Source organism: Felis catus, chromosome D3 (genome assembly GCF_018350175.1).
Source record: "Felis catus isolate Fca126 chromosome D3, F.catus_Fca126_mat1.0, whole genome shotgun sequence".
In the NCBI taxonomy this organism is placed as follows: Eukaryota; Metazoa; Chordata; class Mammalia; order Carnivora; family Felidae; genus Felis; species Felis catus.
This window is the reverse complement of record NC_058379.1, coordinates 9,320,899-9,344,210: the sequence shown is the minus strand read 5'-3', so window position 1 is coordinate 9,344,210 and position 23,312 is coordinate 9,320,899. Positions and strand designations below refer to the sequence as shown.

Below are 23,312 nucleotides of genomic sequence, written 5' to 3'. Positions count from 1 at the left end.
CTGATTGTTTTGTTCAACTGCAGAGTAGACTTTTTAGAAATAGAAATCACAAATGGGTTGACAGAATTAACGACCTAGAATTTTGACAATTTATATAGTGCAAATTTCTTCTCCAAATGTCAATTATTCTAGTGTTTCAGGTCTTTTCAGTAGAATTTTCAGCTCATAGCCTGGTTAAGTATGAGAAACTGCTCACAGGTGAAGACTGCTTTAAGGCATGGCTTGTAAAATTTATTACCATGGCAGAAGAGGTAGATAAACTAAGATTTTATAGAAATTTAAGAAAGGTGTGTAGATATGTTTCCATAGTATAAAAGCATATAGGGATCAGTAGTCTTTTATTTAAACATTTTTTTTCTAATTTTAGAAGTAATACAGAAAATTTGAGGGGAAAAGCTAAAAGTGTGTGGTAAAATAAAACTGAGGTAACCATAACTTCTGTTAACATTTTATTGTTTTTATTTTTATATGCCTACAAGTAATGGATATAGATTAAACAAATTGCCAAAAGTCTTTGAAAAGTTATGACATCTCTTTGATTTCTTATGTCAGCTTCATCCCTCCCTTCCTTTAAAAATAAAGGGAAATAATATAAAATTTATTTATAAAACCTTATGGCATTCCACAAAATAATTCTGAAAGAATATGGCCAAAAATACGTTGTTTTGTTTTTGTTTTTGTTCATTCTTTTATAACCAAGGAGAAAGTAGAGAGAGGTGTGTGTGTGTGTGTGTGTGTGTGTGTGTGTGTGTGTGTGTGTGTGTGTGAGTGAATGGGGTATATGTGTTTAGCAGAAAAATTGTACTGATGGACGTTGTATCATTTATGTGATGTTCACTATTCCTTTCTTAGGGCCTCCGAGGATGTCCCCAAAGGCCCAGCGACACCCTCGAAATCACAGAGTTTCTGCTGGGAGGGGTTCCATTTCCAGTGGCCTAGAATTTGTATCCCATACTCCACCAAGTGAAGCAGCTGCTCCTCCAGCAGCAAGGACCAGTCCTGCGGGGGGCACATGGTCATCAGTGGTCAGCGGGGGTAGGTAACACTTGGCTTGGAACATAATGACAGTGTTCATTTTGTAATTCTGCATGTAAAAAGGGCTCCACCACTCACTGTATGTTAGAGCAAAACATGTGATCATTCTGAGTTTCAGTTTTGTCAATGGGTTAATTTCTGCCTGTTCTACTTCATGGACTTGTGATAAGATTCATGAGATTTGTAAGTATGAACATAATTCATAGTTTTATAAAGTACCACTCAAATATAAAGCAAATACAGTATGAGGGACCATATTTCCTATCTTCTTAGCAGTTTTGTCCACAGATTCATTCCACAAACATCTGGGCTTACCGTGCTATGTGTCTCTAAAATTAAAGAAAAATTTTTTTCTAACGTTTACTTATTTTTGAGAGAGAGAGAGAGAGAGAAACTGAGAGTATGTGAGCCAAAGAGGGGCAGAGAGAGAGAGGGAGACACAGAATCCAAAGCAGGCTCCAGGCTCCACGCTGTCAGCACAGAGCCCGATGCAGGGCATGAATTCACAAACTGCGAGATCATGACCTTAGCCGAAGTTGGCACTTAACTGACTGAGCCCCGCAGGCGCCTGCTTTGTGTTTTAATAGCATGTGTATATGGCGCTAATTTCTGATTGTATTTCCCTTATGAAGAATATCAAACATAACTCAAGGGGCCCAAGTTTTATTTGTGATTAGCCTGAGGGATGTGCTGACAGCAGTTATAAAATTATTAAAAATACACTTTGATAAGAACTTACAGTTAATTTAATGTTTGCTTCCATAACTGTGGAGAGTTAGAGCACGCAGTGATAGAGGTTTTTTGTTTTGTTTTTGTTTTTGTTTTTATCATCTATCTTAATCAGCACATAGACTCTTTAAAAGAAAAAAGATCTTGGGGCACCTGGGTGGCTCAATTGGTTGAGCCCCTGACTTCGGCTCAGGTCATGATCTCGCAGTCCGTGAGTTTGGGCCCCTCGTTGGGCTCTGTGCTGACAACCCTTGAGCCTGGAGCCTGCTTGATTCTGTGTCTCCCTCTCTCTCTGCCCCTCCCCCACTCATGCTCTGTCTCTCTCTCTCTCTCTCTCTCTCTCTCTCTTTCTCTGTCAAAAATAAACATTTAAAAATTTTTAAAAAGAAAAAAGATCTTTATTTTAAAAAAATGTTTTAAGTTTATTTATTTTGAGAGAGACCACAAGTGGAGGAGGGGCAAGGGGGAGGGGAGAGAATCCCAAGCAGGTTTCATGCCAACAGCACAGAGTCCAGTGCGGGGCTTGAACTGACAAAACCGTAAGATCATGACCTGAGCTGAAACCCAAGAGTCAGATGCTTAACTGAATGAGCCACGCAAGTGCCCCCAAGAAAAAAGATGTTTAAACTTAACCAGAAAGATCTCCAAACTCTGCTGAATGCTTTAGTTGATATATATTGCTTAGAATCATGTATGTATAATTTTATTGTAAATTCCCTTGTACTTCTGTTTTCTTCCTTGATCTTTAAAGAAAACCAAAAGAAATTAGATTTTAGGTATTAGAAATTAGATATTAATTAGGATAATCTAGTTAGAGATTAGATAGTAGTTATTAGAAGGAAATGATTCATTTAACAAGAGAATGGAAGGTCTAGAAACCTATTTCTTCTGTTGTACCATTAATTATTTGACATTACTTAGAATCTGGAGATGAATTTGAGAGTAACAACATGATTATAGAAGTGAAACAATAAAAACTGTTGTTACATTTATACGCAGAATAGTGTTACAGGTTTGTTTTTTTATACTTATTAGAAAATTGACAGTTGTTGAAGTTTCCTTCCATGATCCTATGACTTCAAAATGTAAAGAACAACTAGAGTGAAGCGAATTGAACCATTTTCTCTACATCTTTGAATCTGAGTTCTACAAACAAGTTTATAATGGAACAGGAAACCTATTATATGCTTACTTGAGCTCAAGTGGAGTATTAATCCCAGCATGAATTACCTTCCTCTTTTGGCTAAATTGGTTCCCCAATTTTCTTAGTTATTGCAAAGTGGCTCTTGAAGAGGCAAAAAAAGGACATACAGGATTGGCTGCAAGCTGCCAAAAGGTGTTTGAGTTTATTATTTGAAGGAGGAACAAATAAGCCCATTTCTTTGGGACCTCTACCCCATTATTAAAGAGACCTCTCACTTCATCTTAAAAAATAGTGTTTTTCTTGTCTTAGAATTCCAGGATCTAACGTGATTTAAAGTACTTCCTTTTAGAATTAATATATTTACTTACAAGGAAAAACTACATTTGTACTTAGGTATTAATAATTGTTGTCGTTCTTCAGATACTTGTGTTCTCAGTCACCACCACGATTCCTTAAGACTTCTGAAAAGAAAACAGAGTGATGGGATAAAGAGTAATTGGGATGGTGGTCAAATTAGGACCATTTTACCTGTATTTTCAAAGAAGCCTCTTTGAGGAAGTGACATTTGAGCTGAGAATTTAACGTATAACTTTTCTCTTTCTTCTAGTTCCAAGATTATCCCCTAAAACTCACAGACCCAGGTCTCCCAGACAGAACAGTATTGGAAATACTCCTCCTGGGCCAGTTCTTGGTTCTCCCCAAGCTGGTATTATTCCAGCTGAAGCTGTTGCTATGCCTGTTCCAGCTGCATCTCCCACGCCTGCCAGTCCTGCATCCAATAGAGCTGTTACCCCATCTATTGAGGGTATGTAAGAAAGGGCTTCCAGCTCCAAAATGTCATTTGTGAAGTTCAGTGTTAGAGTTTAATGTTAATTGTATGAAAAATGCGATGTCCATTCATAGGTATATATTTGAGTATACATTTAAAATTTTACATAAATGGAGTTGTTTAAGTAATACTACTAATTTCATAAATGTTATTCTTGAATGTCTGTTAACAGGGCTGACATTCTTGGGTAGTAGCTATTAATATAAATAAACTTACTGGTGTTTGATAGGTCTGCAAAGGAGAAAAGCTTGTGGTTAAATGGAAATGTTTTTTCCCAAAAACTATAGTAAATAAAAATTGTTGAATATTTTCCCATTTTACTTTTTTTTTTTAATGTATTTTTTTTTTTTAGCTAAGGATTCCAGGCTTCAAGATCAGAGGCAGAATTCTCCTGCAGGGAATAAAGAAAATATGAAGCCCAGTGAAACATCACCTAGCTTCTCAAAGACTGAAAATAAAGGTTAGAGCTTTAAAAAGTCTTCCTGTATAACTTGGAAATAGGAAGGATATGTCTGATCTCATGCCAAATACAGATTGTTTTTGGTCAACACTTTTTTCTTAGGATTGTGTGTATTTAAATGCATAAATTGACCAATGTCAAAATCTGTGATTAATATATTGAATAAAAGAACTTATTTTCATTTCTAGTATCTCCTCCTAAAAGGATTTTAAGTTAAAGATTTGCAGTAAATCTGTATTTAACTGTTCCACATTTCACAGGTATATCCCCAATTGTTTCTGAACATAGAAAACAGATTGATGACTTAAAGAAGTTTAAGAATGATTTTAGGGTAAGTGTTACTATTGATTAATGAGTTAGGGTTTTAATGTCCTAAGAATTTTTATATCCTTCATTTACAAAATATATGCACACCCAGAAACCTCGAATGATGTGTGTAGAAAGCTAAGCATTCTTCAAGTTTTCTTTGCCTATGCTTTTAAGTAGGTAACTAAAATCATGTACTATGATAAGAACTAAACAGATATCAAATGAAAGAGAATATAATTGTGACATTTGAAGCCATCATAACATAAGTTATTATTTGGTGTTCATTTGATTACATTATTCAACGAAGAGTAGAGCAAAGCTGAGGCATTAATTACCTGATGTGGCGAGTGGATGATGGACTGGACCTCAGTGTTCTTAGGTAGTTGCAGATTTATACTTTGTGCACAAATGTATTGTGATAGAAATCTTTCTCTAAAACCATTTCTCTGTCTTAAGTCTTGTTAACATACTCTAATCTCTCCTGGATGACCATTGCATTCTTTTCTACAGCCTTTACCATAGTAATACATTTTGCATTTCAAGTCATATTTTGAGACCAACTCAGGAGGTCATCTTGAAACTTAGCTTCTTAGAGGGAAAAGATCTGATGATTAGCCTTAGAAAAAAATGGCTGTCTTAAGAGATGAATCAATCAGGGGTGCCTGGGTGGCTCAGTCAGTTAAGCGTCCGACTTTGGCTCAGGTCACGATCTCACAGTTCATGGGTTTGAGCCCCACATCCGGCTCTGTGCTGACAGCTCAGAGCCTGGAACCTGTCTCACATTTTGTGTCTCCCTTTGTCCCTGCCTCTCCCCCACTCGTGCTCTGTCCCTCTCTCTCAAAGATAAAAATAATAAAAACATTTTTAAAAAATTACAAAGAGATGAGTCAAATCAAAAGGCAGCCTTTTCCTAGCTTGTGTTGGCTTCCTAAAAATTAATAAATTTTTGCTGATAGCTTAATTTTTATTGTCACCATTTAAAATATTACATATCATATTTTATCACAGTTTATTCAGCTTTAATGCTGTTAATAGGTGTGAATTTTAATTTTTTAAGCTATAGTTAATGCATGGACGGGACACCAAGAATTATGACTGAATGCCCAGATATCTGGTTTAGTATGTCATGCCCTCCAACACAATTAAAGCCCTCCTGTGTACTTGGCTGCCTCAGCTGCATCCTCCTGCCAGAGGGAAGGGTTTCTTTCCAGTGCAGTTCTTGATACTGTGTCATTGAGTAGATTCCTGAAGAAGAGAGGATACTATTTTGCATGATCTTCCGTTTGTTATAAATTGAGCTCATGCTATAGGAATTGCCCATTTCCTTAGTATTTTTTACAGTCAGACATTCAGGTCCCTTCTTACTTGAATTTATTATGTTATGAAGGAAAAAACATTTTTACTTTGGAGCATATGAGTTAGTACATTTCTTGTAGCAGTTATATTGAGATATAATTTACATGTTATACAATTTAGCCATACAAAGTGTACAATTCAGTGGGTTTTAGCATATTCACAGTTGTACAGCCATCACCACACTTAATTTTAGAACATTTTTCTTCGCCCCAAAAAGAAACCCCATAGCTCTTAGCAGTCACTCTTTTGCTTTAAACTCCCACCCCAACCCCCCACCTTTCCCTAGGTCCTGAACAGTTTACTTTCTGTCTCTATACGGTTGCCAGTTGTAGACATTTCATATGAATGGAATCATGTAATATGTGGCCTTTTGTGTCCGGCTTCTTTCACTTAGCGTAATGTTTTCAAAGCTCATCCATGTTGCACCATTTAGAAGTACTTCATTGGTTTTATGGATAAATACTATTCCATTGTATGGATATACCACATTTCATTTATCCATCAGTTGATGTCTCTTTCAGTTATTCCCACGTTTTGACTATTATAAATAATGCTGCTATGAACAGTAGTGTAGTTATATTTTCATTTCTCTTGGCTCTAGATACCTAAGACTGGAATTCCTGGGTCCTGTGGTAACTCTGTCTTTAGCCTGTGGAGGAAAACTTCCAGACTGTTTGCCAAAGCAACTGTACTGTTTTGCATTTGCACCAGCAGTATATGATGTTTTCTGATTCTCTACATCCTTACCAACACTTGTTATTGTCTTTGTTATTAGAGCCATCCTTGTGGTATCTCATCGCGGTTTTGATTTGCATTTCTCTGATGGCTGATGATGTTGAGCATCTTTTTATGTGCTCATTGGCCATTTGTATATCTTTTTTTTAGAGAAATGTCTATTCATTTTAAAAACTGAGTTGTCTTATTATCAAGTTGTGAGAGTTTTTTTTTATGTGTTCTGTGTACAGGTCTCACATCAGATACACGGTTTCTAAATTTCTTCTACCATTCTGTAGATGGTCTTTTCACTTTCTTGATGTTGACCCTTGAAGCTTGAAAACTTTTGATTTTGTTGAAGTCTACTTTATCTTCCTTTTCTTTTATTGCGTTTGCTTTTGGTGTCATATCTTAGAAACTTTTGCTTAATCCATAGTCATAAAGATTTATTTTTATTTTCTTCTAAGAGTTTCATTTGAGGCTGTGATCTCTTTTGAGTAATTTTTTAATATTGTGTGAGGTAGGCTTCCAGATTTATTTTGCATGTTGCTCTCGCTTGTCTCAGCACCTTCTCTTAAAAGGGTACTGAATTGAATAATCTTTGTCCCCTTGTGGAAGCCCCGTTACTGGAGTCTGAACTCTCCTCCATGACATCTGTATGTCTCTCTTTTTGTCAGTACCACAGTGTCTCTAGAGCTAGTATATTTTTAAATAGCCTACAACTTCATTTAGTAGAAAACATTACGTAATGTTCTTGTACTATTAGATCACAACTTCCTGCAATCTTTAACACTTGACTCTTAAATTCCAGGTAGTTGTAAGATTAGCATTCTACGTCTTTAGGACTTCTAATCTTCTGTTGGGGGCCTGAATAAGTGTGAATGTATTATTAAGTCTCTTACAAGTAACTTTCTGGTCCATAAGTGAATACTGGAAAGCAAGGAAATAGTATTAAGAATGTTTGAGAGTAAGTTTATAATTTCCTAAAGGTAAAATAGCGTTATTAGTTTACATTTATTATTTCCTATGTGTCATACACTGTCCTAAGTGCTTGTGTGATAAATCCTTTAGTGTCCTAACATCCCTTTGAAATAGGTTCTGTTCTTTGAGGCAAAGACAAGTTAAATAATTTGCCCAGAGTCACATGGCTAGTTAAAAGAAAGGCCTGGCCATCTGTGTGTTCAAGTTTCTAGTAGTGCATTGGACAGTATCTAATGCATAGTGTGTCCTACAGAGTGCATAGTGTCCTGCATACCTGCATGTCCTGCATAGTGTTCTGTGAATGAATCATCAGAGCCATCCTCATGACATGCACTTGGCCTTGAACTGTGGTGGTTCACAAACATCTGTAGTCTTTCATTGAGACAGAATTAGGAGTACCCTGTGGTTTTGTTTTTTCTGTTCATTTTCCTTGACACCCATCTGCAGGATCTAATGTAGCTGTGTGCAGGTTGCTGATAGCTTTATTTGTGTAAGAATTGCTAGTAATTTGATCTGTTACAGATTAATGGTACGAGGTTTGGAGGTAAGTAGACTGTCTGGTTTGAATCTTGCCTTTACAAAACCATAAGTATGACATTGAAACATGTTATCTGCTTCTCTGAAGCTGAAATGGAATTATTGTAGAACCGATTTCATAGTGTTCTTATGAGAATTAAATGAGATGCTACCTGTAGTGTTTAACATAGTACATGACCCACAGTGTCTATTCAGTAACTATTAATTCCTATTAGCAAAGTAAAGATGATCGAGAATTTTACTGTCAATCAGTATTTTCTTGTTCTCTAAGTCACATAAGAATTTCAGTTTTCCCATTAAATGTTTATACTGCCCAAAGCAACCTATAGATTCAGTGTAGTCCCTGTCAAAATACCAGTGGCATTTTTCACAGAAACAGAATAAACAATCCTAAAAATTGTTTGTTACTACAATAGATTTCAAATGGCCAAAGCAATCTTGAGAAAGAAGAAGAAAGCTGGAGGCATTCCTGATTTCAAACTATGTATAAAGCTGCAGTAATAAAGAATGTTACTGATGTAAAAACAGCCTTATGGGTCAGTTATAGAAATAGAGAGCCCAGAAGTAAACCCATGCATATATGGTGAACTAATTTATGACAGGAGCCAAGAATATAGAATGGGGAAGGGACAGTCTCATCCATAAATGGTATTGGGAAGACTGGACTGTCTAACACTGTACCCAAAAATTAATTCAAAATAGATTAAAGACTTGAACGTAAAACTCCTAGAAGAGGGGCACCTGGGTGACTCAGTCGGTTAAGCGTCTGACTTCAGCTCAGGTCATGATCTCTCGGTTTCGTGGGTCTGAGCCCCGTGTCGGGCTCTGTGCTGACAGCTGGGAGCCTGGAGCCTGCTTCAGATTCTGTGTTTCCCTGTCTCTCAGTCCCTCCCTGACTCATGCTCTCTCTCTGTCTCTCAAAAATAAATGAAAACAAACAAACCAGAAAACCCCCCAGAAGACTTCGGCATAAGCTCCTTTACATTGGCAGTGGTGGGCAGGAATATTTTTTGATTTGACATCAAAAGCAAAAGTAACGAGCAAAAATAACACACGGCAAAGGAAACCAACAAAATGAAAAGGAAACCTACTGCATGTAGGAAATATTTGCAAACCACATAACTGATACGGAATTAATATCCAGCATGCATCAAGAATTCCTACAACTCAGTAGCAAAAGAACAAGGAAACTGATTTTAAAATGGCAGAGGGTCTAAATAAACACTTTTCCAAAGAAGACACAGATAGCCAACAGGTCCATGAACAGGTGCCCACCACCAGTCACCAGGGAAGTGCGAATCAAAACCACAATGAAGTATCCCCTCACTCTTTTAGAATGGCTATTACCAAGAAGATAAGAAGGTAACAAATGCTGACCAAGATGTGCACCTTTTGTGGAAACATAAGTTGGTTCAGCCACTAAGGAAACAGTTTTTAGAAGTTCTTCAAAAATAAAAATTAAAAATAGAACTACCATATGATCTAGCAATTTCACTTCTGGGTAATTATACAAGGAAATGAAAATACTAGCTGAACAAGATAGCTGTGCCCCCGTGTTCATTGCAGCATTATTTACCATAGTCAAGACATGGAAGCAACCTAGGTGTCCATCAATGGATGCACGGATAAAATTGTGTGTGTATATATGTAAGCACAAACAGATACACATGTATTTTTATATAACATATACGCAAATGTGCACATGCACACACGTTATGTAACAGAGTATTCAGCAGGAAAGAGATCCTGTCATTTGCCATGACCATGGGTGGACCTGGAGGGCATTATGCTAAGTGAAATGTCAGACAAAGACAAATAATTGCATAATCTCACTTGTGTGTAAAATCATAAAGAAAGAAAAGAAAAAAAAACTCATACAGGTTGATGGTTGCCATAGGCCAGGGGGCAGTGAAATGGGGAATGGGGTCAAAAGGTACAAACGTCCGGTTATAAAATAACAGTTACATCAGGAGATGTAATGTTCAGTATGGTGACTACAGTCAGTAATACTGTATTGTATTTGAAAGTTGCTAAAAGAGCTGATCTTTTTTTTTTTAATTAAAAAAAAATTTTTTTTTTAAACATTTATTTTTGAGACAGACAGAGACAGAGCTTGAATGAGGGAGGGTCAGAGAGAGGGAGACACAGAATCTGAAACAGGCTCCAGGCTCTGAGCTGTCAGCACAGAGCCCGACGCGGGGCTCGAACTCACGGACCACGAGATCATGACCTGAGCTGAAGTCGGCCGCTTAACCAACTGAGCCACCCAGGCGCCCCTGATCTTTTTTTAAAAAAATATTTATTTATTTTGAGAGAGACAGTGTGAGTGGGGGAGGGGCAGAGACACACACACACACACACACACACACACACACACACACACACAGAATCCAAAGCAGGCTATAAGCTCTGAGCTGTCAGTACAGAGCCTGATGTGGGGCTCGAACTCGTGAACTGCAAGATCATGACCTGAGTTGAAGTCGGACACTTAATTGACTGAGTCACCCAGGTGTCCCTAAAAGAGTTAATCTTAAAAGTTCTTGTCATAAGAGAAAAAAAATTGTAACTGCACTTAACGGCTGTTAACTAGACATACTGAATTTGCAGTATATACATATATTGAAGGAATATGGTGTACATCTGAAACTGATACAACGTTATACATTAATTATAGTTCAATAAAAGATAAAGTTCAATTTTGGGGGAAAAGTCTTCAGTTTTCACTTAGGTTTACTTACTATACTGGAGGTAGGAAATACAGCAGAATGCTCAAAAGTATGAATTGTGCCTTAGTTTGCCCATTTGTAAGGTAGTGATAATAGTGTCTATATCACATAGGTCTGTTGTAACAGCTAAATGAATGAGTTTGTAAATCATTTAGAACAGTGTCCCACCACAGTATTATAGATAGATTTTCCTTTATACAAATACGACAACAGAAGTCTTATTTTTGCCTCAGAGACTCTTATAAATACTCAATCTTATGCAGTATACAGTTGGTCTGTTATGTTGGTAGCCTCTACTAAAGATTTATGTGAACAAATGGTGGCTTAAACATTAAGTGCCTATATTGTGGCTTAAATTGCCACCGGCTGCAAATAAATGTTCCTATCACCTTTTGCCCTGAGCTGGTTGTGGACTTTATAACTCTGTTGGTGATGCAGTGAAGCTTGAGATGCATAATGCTGCGTGCCAAGCCTCAGGAGTGAGACTTTGACATTTGTTTGCCCGTCTCGAGGCTTGAGACATAGTTTGTGTCTGTTCAGCCTTGCAGTCCCTTCTTGGTGCTGGGAGCGGCTGCTTATATTCTCATTGCCTCTTCAGCTTTTTAGGTGGTGCCTTTTTCCTTCTTTTTTTCTTGTTATTTCCTTCATCTATTTCTCTCTCTTTCTTTGGAGTATGGCATCTTAAATCATCTTGGGACGGTGGTAGCATTGTTTTCTTCTGGCTGGCAAACTTAAAACCTCAGCAACTATTTCATTGACATCTTTTGTCTCCTGCTTTTCTTCATGGTACTTGTATTTTGCAGTTTCTTTCTTTACAAGTTAGAAGGTCTAACTGACGAACATGTCTAGTCCAGTGTCCCTTTGAATCCACCTACTTCTGGCTTCCCAGCCCCCTACTTCTTGAGTCCAGGCCCAGGGCTTAGTCCAGCCTCCGTAACGGTCACTGTATATGCTCACTTGGCTCCCTCCGTTTCATTTTCCGCAAGACTACTGTGTTCATCTTTGTGAACTACAAATCTGCTCAGTACTAAACCTCTTTAAAATTCTTCAGTGACTGCTCATTTTCCTGAGAATTAAAAGCTAGAGTCCTTAACGTAGCTTTCAAGTTCGTTTATCATCTTGTCCCTCTTCGGTGAGTTTGCCATTTCTTTACCCACGCATTTGTGCTTCAGCCAGTAGTGCTTTTCTGTTTCACAGTGTGGAGCCGTCTTCTTCTCTTCCCTTGGATTTTTAAGCATGTTGTTTCTTTAGCTTAGACAATTCCATTTTCCAAACTACTACTCCCCGCCCTCCCCCTTCCCCCCCACCAAATCTTTTCTACCTTAGACTCGATGACTTTCACTGAAGAACCTTTTTCTATAAGTTGCTTTTCCTGTAGGATCCCATAGCATTTACCACATTTTGTTAAGTATCTGGTCTCACCCAGGTGATGGGCTGTTCGAGGATAGGAGGTCTTCCATGTTTTCCATACCGAGCAGGCACAATTTCTGACACAGGGAAGGCAGGAAGTAAGTATTTAACTTTTGAGTTTAGGACATTGGAGTGCTTAGATGACTATGGTTGTGTTGCATATACATTGTGTTCTGCTATTACTGCTTTATAATAAAAACATTCTTAAAGTAATGAAAAAAGCCTTATTCGGTATATCTCAAGCTTACAAATATTAGTTTGCTTATACTCATGGAGAAAATTCATCATAAAGTTATTTAAAATATTTAAGCATAATTATTTCCTTTATTTAGTTACAGCCAAGTTCTACTTCTGAATCTATGGATCAACTGCTAAACAAAAATAGAGAGGGAGAAAAATCAAGAGATTTGGTCAAAGACAAAATTGAACCAAATGCTAAGGATTCTTTCGTTGAAAATAGCAGCAGCAATTGCACCAGTGGCAGCAGCAAACCGAGCAGTCCCAGCATTTCTCCTTCAGTCCTCAGTAATGCGGAGCACAAGAGGGGACCTGAGGTCACATCCCAAGGGGTTCAGACTTCCAGTCCGGGATGCAAACAAGATAAAGATGATAAAGAGGAGAAGAAAGATGCAGCTGAGTGAGTAGACCTCGAATTGAGCACATCCTGTTATTTGCTTAAATGTTTCTTAAAGGGTACAGGGCCCTTCAGCTCAAGAATCTGTCTGGACATTTGGACCTGTTTTGTAGGTGGACCTCAAGTTACAAACAGCTGGGCTAAACCAGTGATGTCTTAAGTAAATCAGGTCTTTGCACTCTGCACTTCTCTTTTCCTTCCCCATTTTTGTTTCCCATGGTCAAAAACTAGACTAAATTGAGAAAGTTTTTTTTTCTGTAAATGTACAAGGAGTTGAAAAATTCCTGGCTTTTGGGAATTCTGTCCCCTGGCCGCTAGTCAGTACCCACCTCCTGGCTCTGCTGCTGAGACTGGGAACTGTCACTGCCGAGAAGAGGAAGAAGTATCTGGTGCCCCTAGTTGGAATTCAGCATGTTTTCTATCATAAACAGTGTTTTACTTAATGGTTAGATTTGTTAAGATAAACTTAATTCCGCACATTCAGTGTGTTATCAATTGAATGGATCTTTGTGGGCTAGCCTCAGAACCTAATCCAAGCTAACCACTGTTAATTCATTTGTTCTGGTCTCCATACAGTCCAGTTATGGCTGAACTTTTGGAGTGTGGCTTGTTGATCAAAGAGTGCTGCTGCTTAATTTGAAGCAAAAGTTTTTATTTCTTAGAGTCATGATTTTTCCCAAGGCATGTCACGGAGGAAACGCTTTGTCACATTAGAAAATACTGCATGCTAGGGGGCACCTGGCTGGCTCAGTCAGCAGAGGGTGTGACTCTTGATCTTGGGATTGTGAGTTTGAGCCCCATGTTGGGTGCAGAGGTTACTTAAAAATAAAATCTTAAAAAACAAACAAACCCACATGCTAGAGAATTGGTATATTAGGGATTTTTTTTAGGAATATTTTGTCTTACCAGTTTAAATATTTGTTGATTGCCTCTGAGAGAAGAACTATATATTAACATTTTTTTTTTTAGTTGCCCCTTTTTGGCCGATCCTTATCAGATTAAAGAGTGGGAAATTCATGCATATGTTTTAATGAAGAGGATTAGTGATTCAGTAAGAATTGTTTAATGTATGTTCAGCAGTTTAACAAAACAGGTATGGAAGACTTGAGAGAAACATAAGTTCCATGCAGATTTTACTGGCCCTTTTTAATTTTCCCCTGGTTTAGGCAAGTGAGAAAATCAACACTGAATCCTAATGCAAAGGAGTTTAACCCTCGTTCCTTTTCTCAGGTAAGTTTGTTTCTTTCTTTGAAGTAATCTAGTCTCGAAAATGATAAATGTAGTAGTAGTAGGATTTCCCCCATACCTGCCATCTAAAGTCAGTTATAGGATGCTGAAAAACCTGTAGTTTCTGTTCCTTTTTCTGTGGTCATTTACGAATACTTCCGAGCCATGGAAAAGATTCATGTTTTGTTTTGTCATCAGTTAGATGTGATCTGGGGCAAATCTTTGAATCTTCCTCACTGGCTGGCTAGCGAGGCTCTCAGGTTTATAGATGAACTATTATTCTATTAAATTTGTAAGAAGATATTTCTTTACTTTTAGAGACACTTTCCAGGGGGCACCTGGGTGGCTCAGTTGGTTAAGCATCTGACTCTTGATCGGGTCATGGTCTCACAGTTTGTGAGTTTGAGCCCAACATCGGGATCTGCGCTGACATTGCAGAGCCTGCTTGGGATTCTCTCTCTGCCCCACCCCTGATGGCTCTCTTGTTCTTTCTTCTCTCTCTCAAAAATTAAGTAAACTCTAGGGGTGCCTGGGTGGCTTTGTGAGTTAAGCGTCCAACTTTGGCTCAGGTTGTGATCTTGCGGTTCATGGGTTCGAGCCCCATGTCAGGCTCTGTGCTGACAGCTCAGAGCCTGGAGCCTGCTTCGTATTCTGTGTCTCCCTTTCTCTCCACCCCTCTCCCACTCACGCTCTGTCTCTCAAAAATAAGTAAACAATTAAAAATAATTTTTTTAAATTAATTTTAAAAAGATGTTAAAAACTTTCTCCAGTTCCTTAAGGATCACTTATTTTTAGGTGTTTAAAAAGCTGTCATTTTTAGTAGTATTATTGATGTTGGCAAATTATTGTAATAAATGAGTTGGCAAATTTCATTTCCTACATAACTTTTTCCTTTTATTTTAAACATATGGAAGTTTATTTTCTAAAGTTTTTTTCATTAAAAGGGACTAATTAAAAGTGAGTAGATCTTAGAAAGATGAGAAGATCAGTTTTCAGATTGCAATAATAGCTTTTCATCTGAAGATAGTTGATTTTTATTTTTATAGCCAAAGCCTTCTACCACCCCGACTTCACCTCGTCCTCAAGCACAACCTAGCCCATCTATGGTGGGTCATCAGCAGCCAGCTCCAGTTTATACTCAGCCTGTCTGTTTTGCACCAAATATGATGTATCCAGTCCCAGTGAGCCCAGGCGTGCAAGTAAGTCCTAGAATTTAATGTGCACTTACCCTCCCTAGTTATTTGTATTTGACCCCAAGTGCTCTCTAGGTATGGGGTGACTTGAGGTAGTGATGGCGAAACAAAAATACTTGAAAAGAGGAGGCATGTGATGGCATGGTATGTTTTTAGTATAAAATGTGAGAATGTTTTCTGGTGAGAAAGAAAGATGGTTTAGATTTACTGGTTTGGGGTTTGTCCTTTTAGGTGTGAGTGTGATTTTATTTTTTAATGACTCCTGGCAAACCAGGAGACCTCAGAACTAGCTCTCTAACAATATACCAGTAAGAGAAAATAGTAAAATATATTCTTACTATCATAAGAGCCTAATTTTCTTTTCTTTTTTTTTTTTTTTTAATTCTCTCAAGCCTTTATACCCTATACCTATGACGCCCATGCCAGTGAATCAAGCCAAGACATATAGAGCAGGTAAAGGTGAGAATAATCCTGCCTGTGTTTGCTTGTAAGTGTGCATGCTGCATGAATTAAGTAATATTTGTGGTTCAGCTTTGACTTTTGATGAGCCTGTACGCTGACTTGTGGTACCCAACACTGCCTAAGGTGTTCAGATGTATTTTTTTTTAATGTGTATTTATTTTTGAGAGAGTGTGCATGCAGCGGAGGGGCAGCAGATCCAAAGCAGGCTCTTTGCTGACAGCAGAGAGCCCAGTGCGGGGCTTGAACTCATGTACCATGAGATCATAATCTGAGCTGAAGTCAGATGCTTAATGTACTAAGCCACCCAGGCACCCTAAGGTGCATTTTTATGAACAAAACTAGGAGAGGAGAAATGCTCATCAGTTATGATTGTTCAAAAGAATTCTTTGAAAAGAATAATTGAATTCTGAAGTTTTCAATGTTAAATTTTGAAGAGTATTTGTTAAATTATTTTACCAAGTTGCTGACCTTTGAATTTTTTTTTAATTTTTTTTTCAATATATGAAATTTATTGTCAAAATGGTTTCCATACAACACCCAGTGCTCATCCCAAAAGGTGCCCTCCTCAATACCCATCACCCACCCTCCCCTCCCTCCCACCCCCCATCAACCCTCAGTTTGTTCTCAGTTTTTAAGAGTCTCTTATGCTTTGGCTCTCTCCCACTCTAACCTCTTTTTTTTTTTTTTTCCTTCCCCTCCCCCATGGGTTTCTGTCAAGTTTCTCAGGATCCACATAAGAGTGAAAACATATGGTATCTGGCTGACCTTTGAATTTTATACTAACCTGCAGTTCCCCACCCCCATCCCTACTCCCCATCCAGAATTTCTTTTTGAGCAGAGGCCAGCTCACTTCAGAAACCATCAGAATCTTCATAGTAGAGGGATGTTTCCTCTTTTTAAGATGGCCTTATAGTACAGTATGGCTCTTGGTGTGAGAGAGGCACTTTATCTTCAGGAGGCAGGGTCATTTCTAGTAAGGGAGAACAGGCACATGTCAAGAACAGCATCTATAAACATATGCTATGCTCAGAAGATGGGAACTGACTGGATAATTGGTTTGTCCATAATTCACATTTGGCACTTATCAAGATTTTGCCATATTTACCTGAGGGTGCTTTGTTTTGTTGCTGAAGTATTAAAAGTAAATCGCAGACATCATGCCATTTTATTCCTATGTACTTAGTGTATATCTTTCTGAATTATGGACTTTTTTTTCTTAGATGGCCAGAGTGGTGTTATCACACTTTATAAAATAAACAGTAATTCCCTTTCATCTAATAAATTTATCTAATCGATTATCCTGATTGGATCAAAAATCACATTTTTAGGGGCACTGGGTTGGTTAAGTGTCCAACTTCAGCTTAGGTCATGATCTTCTGGTTTGTAAGTCGAGCCCCAAATCGGGCTCTCTGCCTCTACCCCCACCCCTACCCCCAAACAAATAGACATTTTTAAAAAAATATTTTTTATAATTGATCTGTTTTGAATATGGATCAAAATATGATCTATACATTATTTTGTTTATTTAAAAAAAGTTTTTTTAATGTTATTTTTGAGAGAAACAGAGTATGAGTGGGGGAGGGGCAGACAGACAGACAGACAGACAGACAGACAGACAGACACAGAAACTGAAGTAGGCTCCAGGCTCTGAGCTGTCAGCACAGAGCCTGACACGGGGCTTGAACCCACGAACAGTGAGATCGTGACCTGAGCCAAAGTCGGACGCTTAACCGACTGAGCCACCCAGATGCCCCTGATCTATAAATTATTACATTTATTACATGTCTTTGTAGTTCCTTTTCTCTTTGTTTTCCTGTTACTGCTTTGTGGCAGGAACCAGTTGTTATGTAGGAATGTCCCGTATTCTAGATTTGTGTCTCTACTCCTTGTGATGGCATTGAGTACTTCAGGTTTAACTTTTTTCTAGGAGAGAGGTAAGAATATTTAAGATGATTATCAGTGCTTTATATTAGATCATTCAGGAGGTCCACAATATTGGTCTTATTGTGAGTATTGGTAAAATTAAGGGCTCAGGTGGTGATAGCCCAATCCTATCTTTTTATCTATCTTTTAACAAATTATCACAGGTCTTAGCTGCCTAAAACAATAAACGTAAATTATCTCAGGAGGGTCAGAAATTCAGGAGCGGTTTAACTGGGTGGTTCTGTGTCAGTCTCTTAAGAAATTGCAGCCAAGATGTTGGTTAGAACTGTAGTATATGAAGGGTTAAATGAGGCTGGACAACCTACTTCCAGATTCAGAGTTGTTGACAGGATAGTGCTGGTCATAACGTGGCAGCTGGCTTCTCCCAAAATGAGTATTCAGAGAGAAATTGATCTAAGTGGAAGCTGCAGTGTGTTTTACAACCTAATCTTGGAAGTGGCATAACTTCTGCAGTATGCTGTAGATTACACAAAGCCAACCTGGAACAGTAGAAGGGGACTACACAGGGGTGTGAATACCAGGAGGCAGGATCGCAGGGGCCCATCTTGGTGAGCCTGTTTCATTTTACTACAATGTGTATAAAATAGTCTTTAAATATTTGTTGTCTAACTTTTCCTTACTATCTGTTTCATTAAGAATTGTGTAAGTGCCAGTTTTCTGAGTGAGAAACTGTTGGTGTCTTTGCTACTTCCAAAATACTGTCTTCCAGAGTTACTGAGTCATGTCAGTGGTTTGATACATAGATAGACCAATCTGATTGGACTTGTTTTCATTTGTCAGGGATAGCTTTTTGATTATTTTAATTTTATGCATACGCAAAATATTTGTAAGATTGCAAAGTGGAATGACATAAAGAGGTCATTCGGAGAAGTCTTGCTTCCAGCCCAGTCTCTTCCACTTGTACTTTCTCTAATCACTTCTGTTCTAGTAGGTGTATCATTTTTTTTTTTATCATCAGCAGATGATCGTTTAAAATTATTTTCTGTTTGTCCTCACAGTGTTTATTTTTGTGAATATTCATTTTCTATAAATATATATTTTTAAAATCGTTTTATTTAAATATAATTCACATGCCATAAAATCCATCCCATTGAAGTATACAGTTTAGTGGTTTTCAGCGTATCAGAGTTGTCCAGTCATTGCTACAGCACATTTTAGAACATTTTTGGGGTACCTGGCTGGCTCGGTTGGTAGAGCATTGACTCTTGATCTTGGAGTTGTGAGTTTGAGCCTTACTTACATTGGTTGTAGAGATTACTTTTAAAAAGAAAAAAAAAGACCATTTTTATCACTCCAGTAAGAAATCCTGTACCTTTTAGCAATTACCCCTACCCCTCCCCATGCATATACACTCTCATACCCTAAGCATAATATGCTTGCTTTCTCTATAGATTTGCCTATTCTGGATATTTCGTATGAGGGAAAACATGTTGTATGTAGGCTTTTCTGCCTTGTTTCTTTTACTTAGTGAAATGTTTTCAAAATTCATCCATGTTGGAGCATTTATCAGTACTTCATTCCTTTTTATGGATAAATACTATTCCATTGTGTGGATATACCACATCTTATTTATCCGTTCATCAATTGATTCCTCTTTGGGTTGCTGCCACTCTTGAGTCTTATGAGTAATGCTGCCGTGAACATTTGTATGCAAGTTTTTGTGTAGACTTATATTTTTATTTCTCCTGGAGTGAAATTACTGTGTTGGAGTGTATGCATCATTTTATATTTCTATCAGTAGTGTACAAGGATCCCAGTTTCTCCACATTCTTGCCAATACTTGCTATTGTCTTTTTGGTTATATCTATCTCAGTGGTTATAAAGTATCTCATCATGGTTTTAATTTGCATTTCCCTAATGACTGATGGTATTGAGCATCTTTCTGTGTGCCTATCAGCTATTTGCATATCGCTGTAGAAAAATGTCTATTCAGATTCCTGACCTAATTTTCAACTCGGTTATTTGTCTTTTAATTATTGAATTGTAGATGTTCTTTATACTCTCTGTATACAAACCCTTTATCAGATAAAGTATTTACAAATACTTCCATTTGATGAGAGTTTTAAAAATTGCTTCATGGTGTCCTTTGTAGCACAAAAGTTTCGTTTTATTTTTTACTTTTTAAATGCGTATTTATTGTTTAGAGAGAGAGAGAGAGAGAGAGAGATTGAATGAGTGAATGAGCCGGGGAGAGGCAGAAAGAGGTGGGGACAGAGGATCCGAAGCTGGCTCTGTGCTGACAGCAGTGAACCGATGCGGGGCTCAAACTCACCAACTGTGAGATCATGACCTGAACTGAAGTCGGACTCTCAGCCAACTGAGACAGAGCCACCTGGGCATCCCTGGTATTTTTTTTAAGTTTATTTTATTTTGAGAGAGACACACAAAGAGCATACATGTGTGAGCATGTGAGCGGGAAAGGGCAGAGAAAGGAAAAAGAGAATCCCAAGCACCAGAAGCACCCTGTAAGCACAGAAGTTTTTAATTTTGATGCAAATTCATTTGTGTTTTTATTGTTGTGGCTTATGCTTTTGGTGTTATATCTAAGGAAAAACCGTTGTCTGAACCAAAGTCACAAAGATTTACTGTGACTTTTAAAGAGTTTTATAGTTTGGCTGCAACATTTATTAGATTGATAATCCATTCTGAGTTAATTTTTTTAAAGTTTTATTCGTTTAAGTGATCTCTAACTCCAACATGGGGCTCAAACTCCTGACCCCGAGATCAAGAGTCACTTGCTCTTCCTACCGAGCCAACCGAGTGCCCCATTCTGAGTTAATTTTTGTGCATGGTATGAGGATAGGAATCCAAATTCATTCTTTTGCATGTGGTTTTCCACATACCCCAGCACCATTTGTTGAAAGACTATGTCCTCATTAAATTGTCATGACGGGGCACCTGGGTGGCTCAGTTGGTTAAGTGTCCAACTCTTGATTTTACTCAGGTCATGATCTCATGGTTCGTGAGTTTGAGTGCCACGTTGGGCTCTGTGCTGACAGCACAGAGCCTGCTTGGGTTTCTCTCTGCCCCTCTCCCACTCATGCACGCTCATGCTTGCGTGTTCTCTCTCTCTCTCTCTCTCTCTCTCTCTCTCTGTCTCTGTCTCTGTCTCTCTGTCTGTGTCTCTGTCTCTCTCTGTCTCTGTCTCTAATAAACTTTAAAAATAATAAAATAAATTGTTATGGCATCTTTGTGTTAACAGTTTTCTTCCATCATGTAAAAAAGGAAGCATACTATATGTACTGTTCTGCACTTGTGGGGTTTTTTGTTTTAAGATCTATTCCATAGAAATTACTGTATATATATACAGGCTTTTCTCATTCTTTTTTTTTTTTTTTTTTTTTTTTTTTCATTTTGTATTGGTTAGTTGTCCTATTTAATTAGTATGGATAGATACAGGTCCTTTTTCTGATGTGTGTATTTCAAACCTTTTTTTTTTTTTTTTTGTAATCTGTGGATTATTTTCTTAAATGTCTTTGGAAGAACAGAAGTTTTAAATTTTGCAGACCATTATTTCAGTTTTTCTTGTATGCTTATGCTTTGGTTTCCTGAATTTGCATACTCCAAGGTTGCAAAGATTTTCTCATGTTTTTTTTTCCTTAAAAGTCTTCTAATTTTCTCCTGAGATTTACCTTTGAATTTTTTGGTTCATAGTTTTTAATATTTTCCCCACTCATGTAGTGAAGGAAATTATACGCATTTTCTTTCAGAATGTATACAGATTCCTTTTCTTAACATTTAAATCTCTCATCTATTTGGAAGTCATCATGTATACTGTATAAGAGGAATCTAGTTAATCTTATTCCAAATGGCTATCCAGATTTTTTAAATTAGTTGTTTTCTATAATTTACATACAATAAAATGTATTCCTTTGAAGTGTACATTTTGATGAATTTGTATTTACTCGTACCCATGTGTTATTGCCTCATCAACCAAGGTGTAATGATTTGCTTTGTGTCTGTTCTTTATCAAACTACTCACCTACCCCTGGCTTCAGGCAACCATTGATCTGCTTTCTCTTACTATGGATTAGATTTGACTTTTCCAGAATTTTTTTATAAATGGAATTATATAGTATATAGTTTTTTGCATCTGGTTTAAACAGCATAATAATTTGAAAATATTTCATGTTGTCACCTGTATCAGTTCTTTTTTATTGCTGAGTAACATTCCATTTTGATGATTAAACTATAATTTACTTGTTACAGGTTTGATAAATATTTTGGTTATTTCCAGTTTTGGGCTATTACGAATAAACATGCTGTAAGAGCATTTGTGTACTGGTGTTTGTATAAGTATTTGCTTTCATTTCTTAAACACCTAGAATGGGGATTTTTGAGTTGTATGGTAAGTACAATTTTAAATTAATAAGAAACTGATCAGTTGTTTTCCAAAGTGATTGTATCATTTTACATTCCAACTGATCAGTTGTGTGAGAGTTACAAATATTTTACATTCTTGCCAACACTTGGTATTATCTCTTTTTAATTCTGGCCAGTCTAGTGGGTGTGTTGTGGTGTCTCATTGTGGTTGTAGAGTGTGTTTCCCTAATGATTACTGATCATGGGCAATTTTTTCATGCATTAATTGACTGTCAGTTTTTGCAAAAGTGTCTGTTCAAATTTTTTCCCTTTGTTCACATTGGGTTTCTTTTCCTACTAATAATTGTATTTTATCAGAAATGGGTGTTACAAATATTTTCTCCCAGTCTGTGGCTTGCTTTTAGCCAGGTTTTCATTTGAAGAGCTGGTGTTAAATTTGATGAAGTCCCGTTTATCAAGTTCTTCTCTTATCACTCATACTTTTTTGTGTCATTACTAAGAACTCTTTGCCTGCCCTAGATTGTGAATATTTTTATATTTTCTTCTAGAAGTTTAATATGTTTTATCTTTTCCAAAATTAGGTATATGATCAATCTGAAATTAATTTTTGTGTAGGGCTTGAGGTTATGTTGAAGTTCATTTTTTCCCCATATGTGTATATGCATGTATTCAGTTTTCTCAGCACTAGCCTCTGTTTTACTTATTATCTCTGCATTTTCACAGAATTCAGTTGACCATATATATGTGGTCTGTTGCTGAACTAATTTTTATTGTATTGATCCGTGTGTCTATCCTCATGCTAGTATTCACTTTCTTGATTACTGTTACTTTATAATAAATTTTAAAATCAATTCATGTAGGTGCTCCGGTTTTATTTGTTAAACTTGTTTTAGGTACCCTAGGTTCTTTGTATTAGCAAATAAATTTTAGAACCAGTTTGGAATTCTGCATTGTATCTGAAGATCAGTTTGTAGGGGAATTGTGTCCCCCTTTAACAATATTGAATTTTCCTGTTCAGAAACATGGTATATCTCTCCATTTATTTAGATCTTCAGTTTCACCGGTGTTTTGTAGTCTTTTTCATTGTATAAGTTTTGCATATATTTTCTTAAATTTATCACTTAGTATTTCATATTTTTATGCTATTGTTTCAGTGTTTTAAAATTTTTTAACATTGTTTACCAAGTATATAGAGATACACTTGATTTTTTAATATTGAGCTTGTGTCTTGTCTTACCACTTCGCTAAAACATTTATTGTTTCTATAACTTTTTAAAAATGTTTGTCGGTTTATTTATT

At 37.1% G+C, this 23,312-nt stretch overlaps 1 protein-coding gene across 26 annotated transcripts in view; it reads left to right on the top strand.

The window, feature by feature from the left end:
* Positions 1-23,312, top strand: part of ATXN2 (ataxin 2) — a 145,822-nt gene that overhangs the window by 74,140 nt on the left and 48,370 nt on the right. For 22 of the 26 annotated variants that reach the window (XM_045041556.1, XM_045041551.1, XM_045041553.1 and 19 more), the window contains 8 exons: positions 853-1,035; positions 3,516-3,713; positions 4,090-4,197; positions 4,458-4,528; positions 12,563-12,867; positions 14,031-14,094; positions 15,138-15,290; positions 15,677-15,743. In XM_045041556.1, coding sequence (XP_044897491.1) covers positions 853-1,035; positions 3,516-3,713; positions 4,090-4,197; positions 4,458-4,528; positions 12,563-12,867; positions 14,031-14,094; positions 15,138-15,290; positions 15,677-15,743 — 1,149 coding nt within the window. The remainder of the gene's footprint in view (positions 1-852; positions 1,036-3,515; positions 3,714-4,089; positions 4,198-4,457; positions 4,529-12,562; positions 12,868-14,030; positions 14,095-15,137; positions 15,291-15,676; positions 15,744-23,312) is intronic. The other 4 variants (XM_019814545.3, XM_045041555.1, XR_006587881.1 and 1 more) reach the window with 1 other exon arrangement.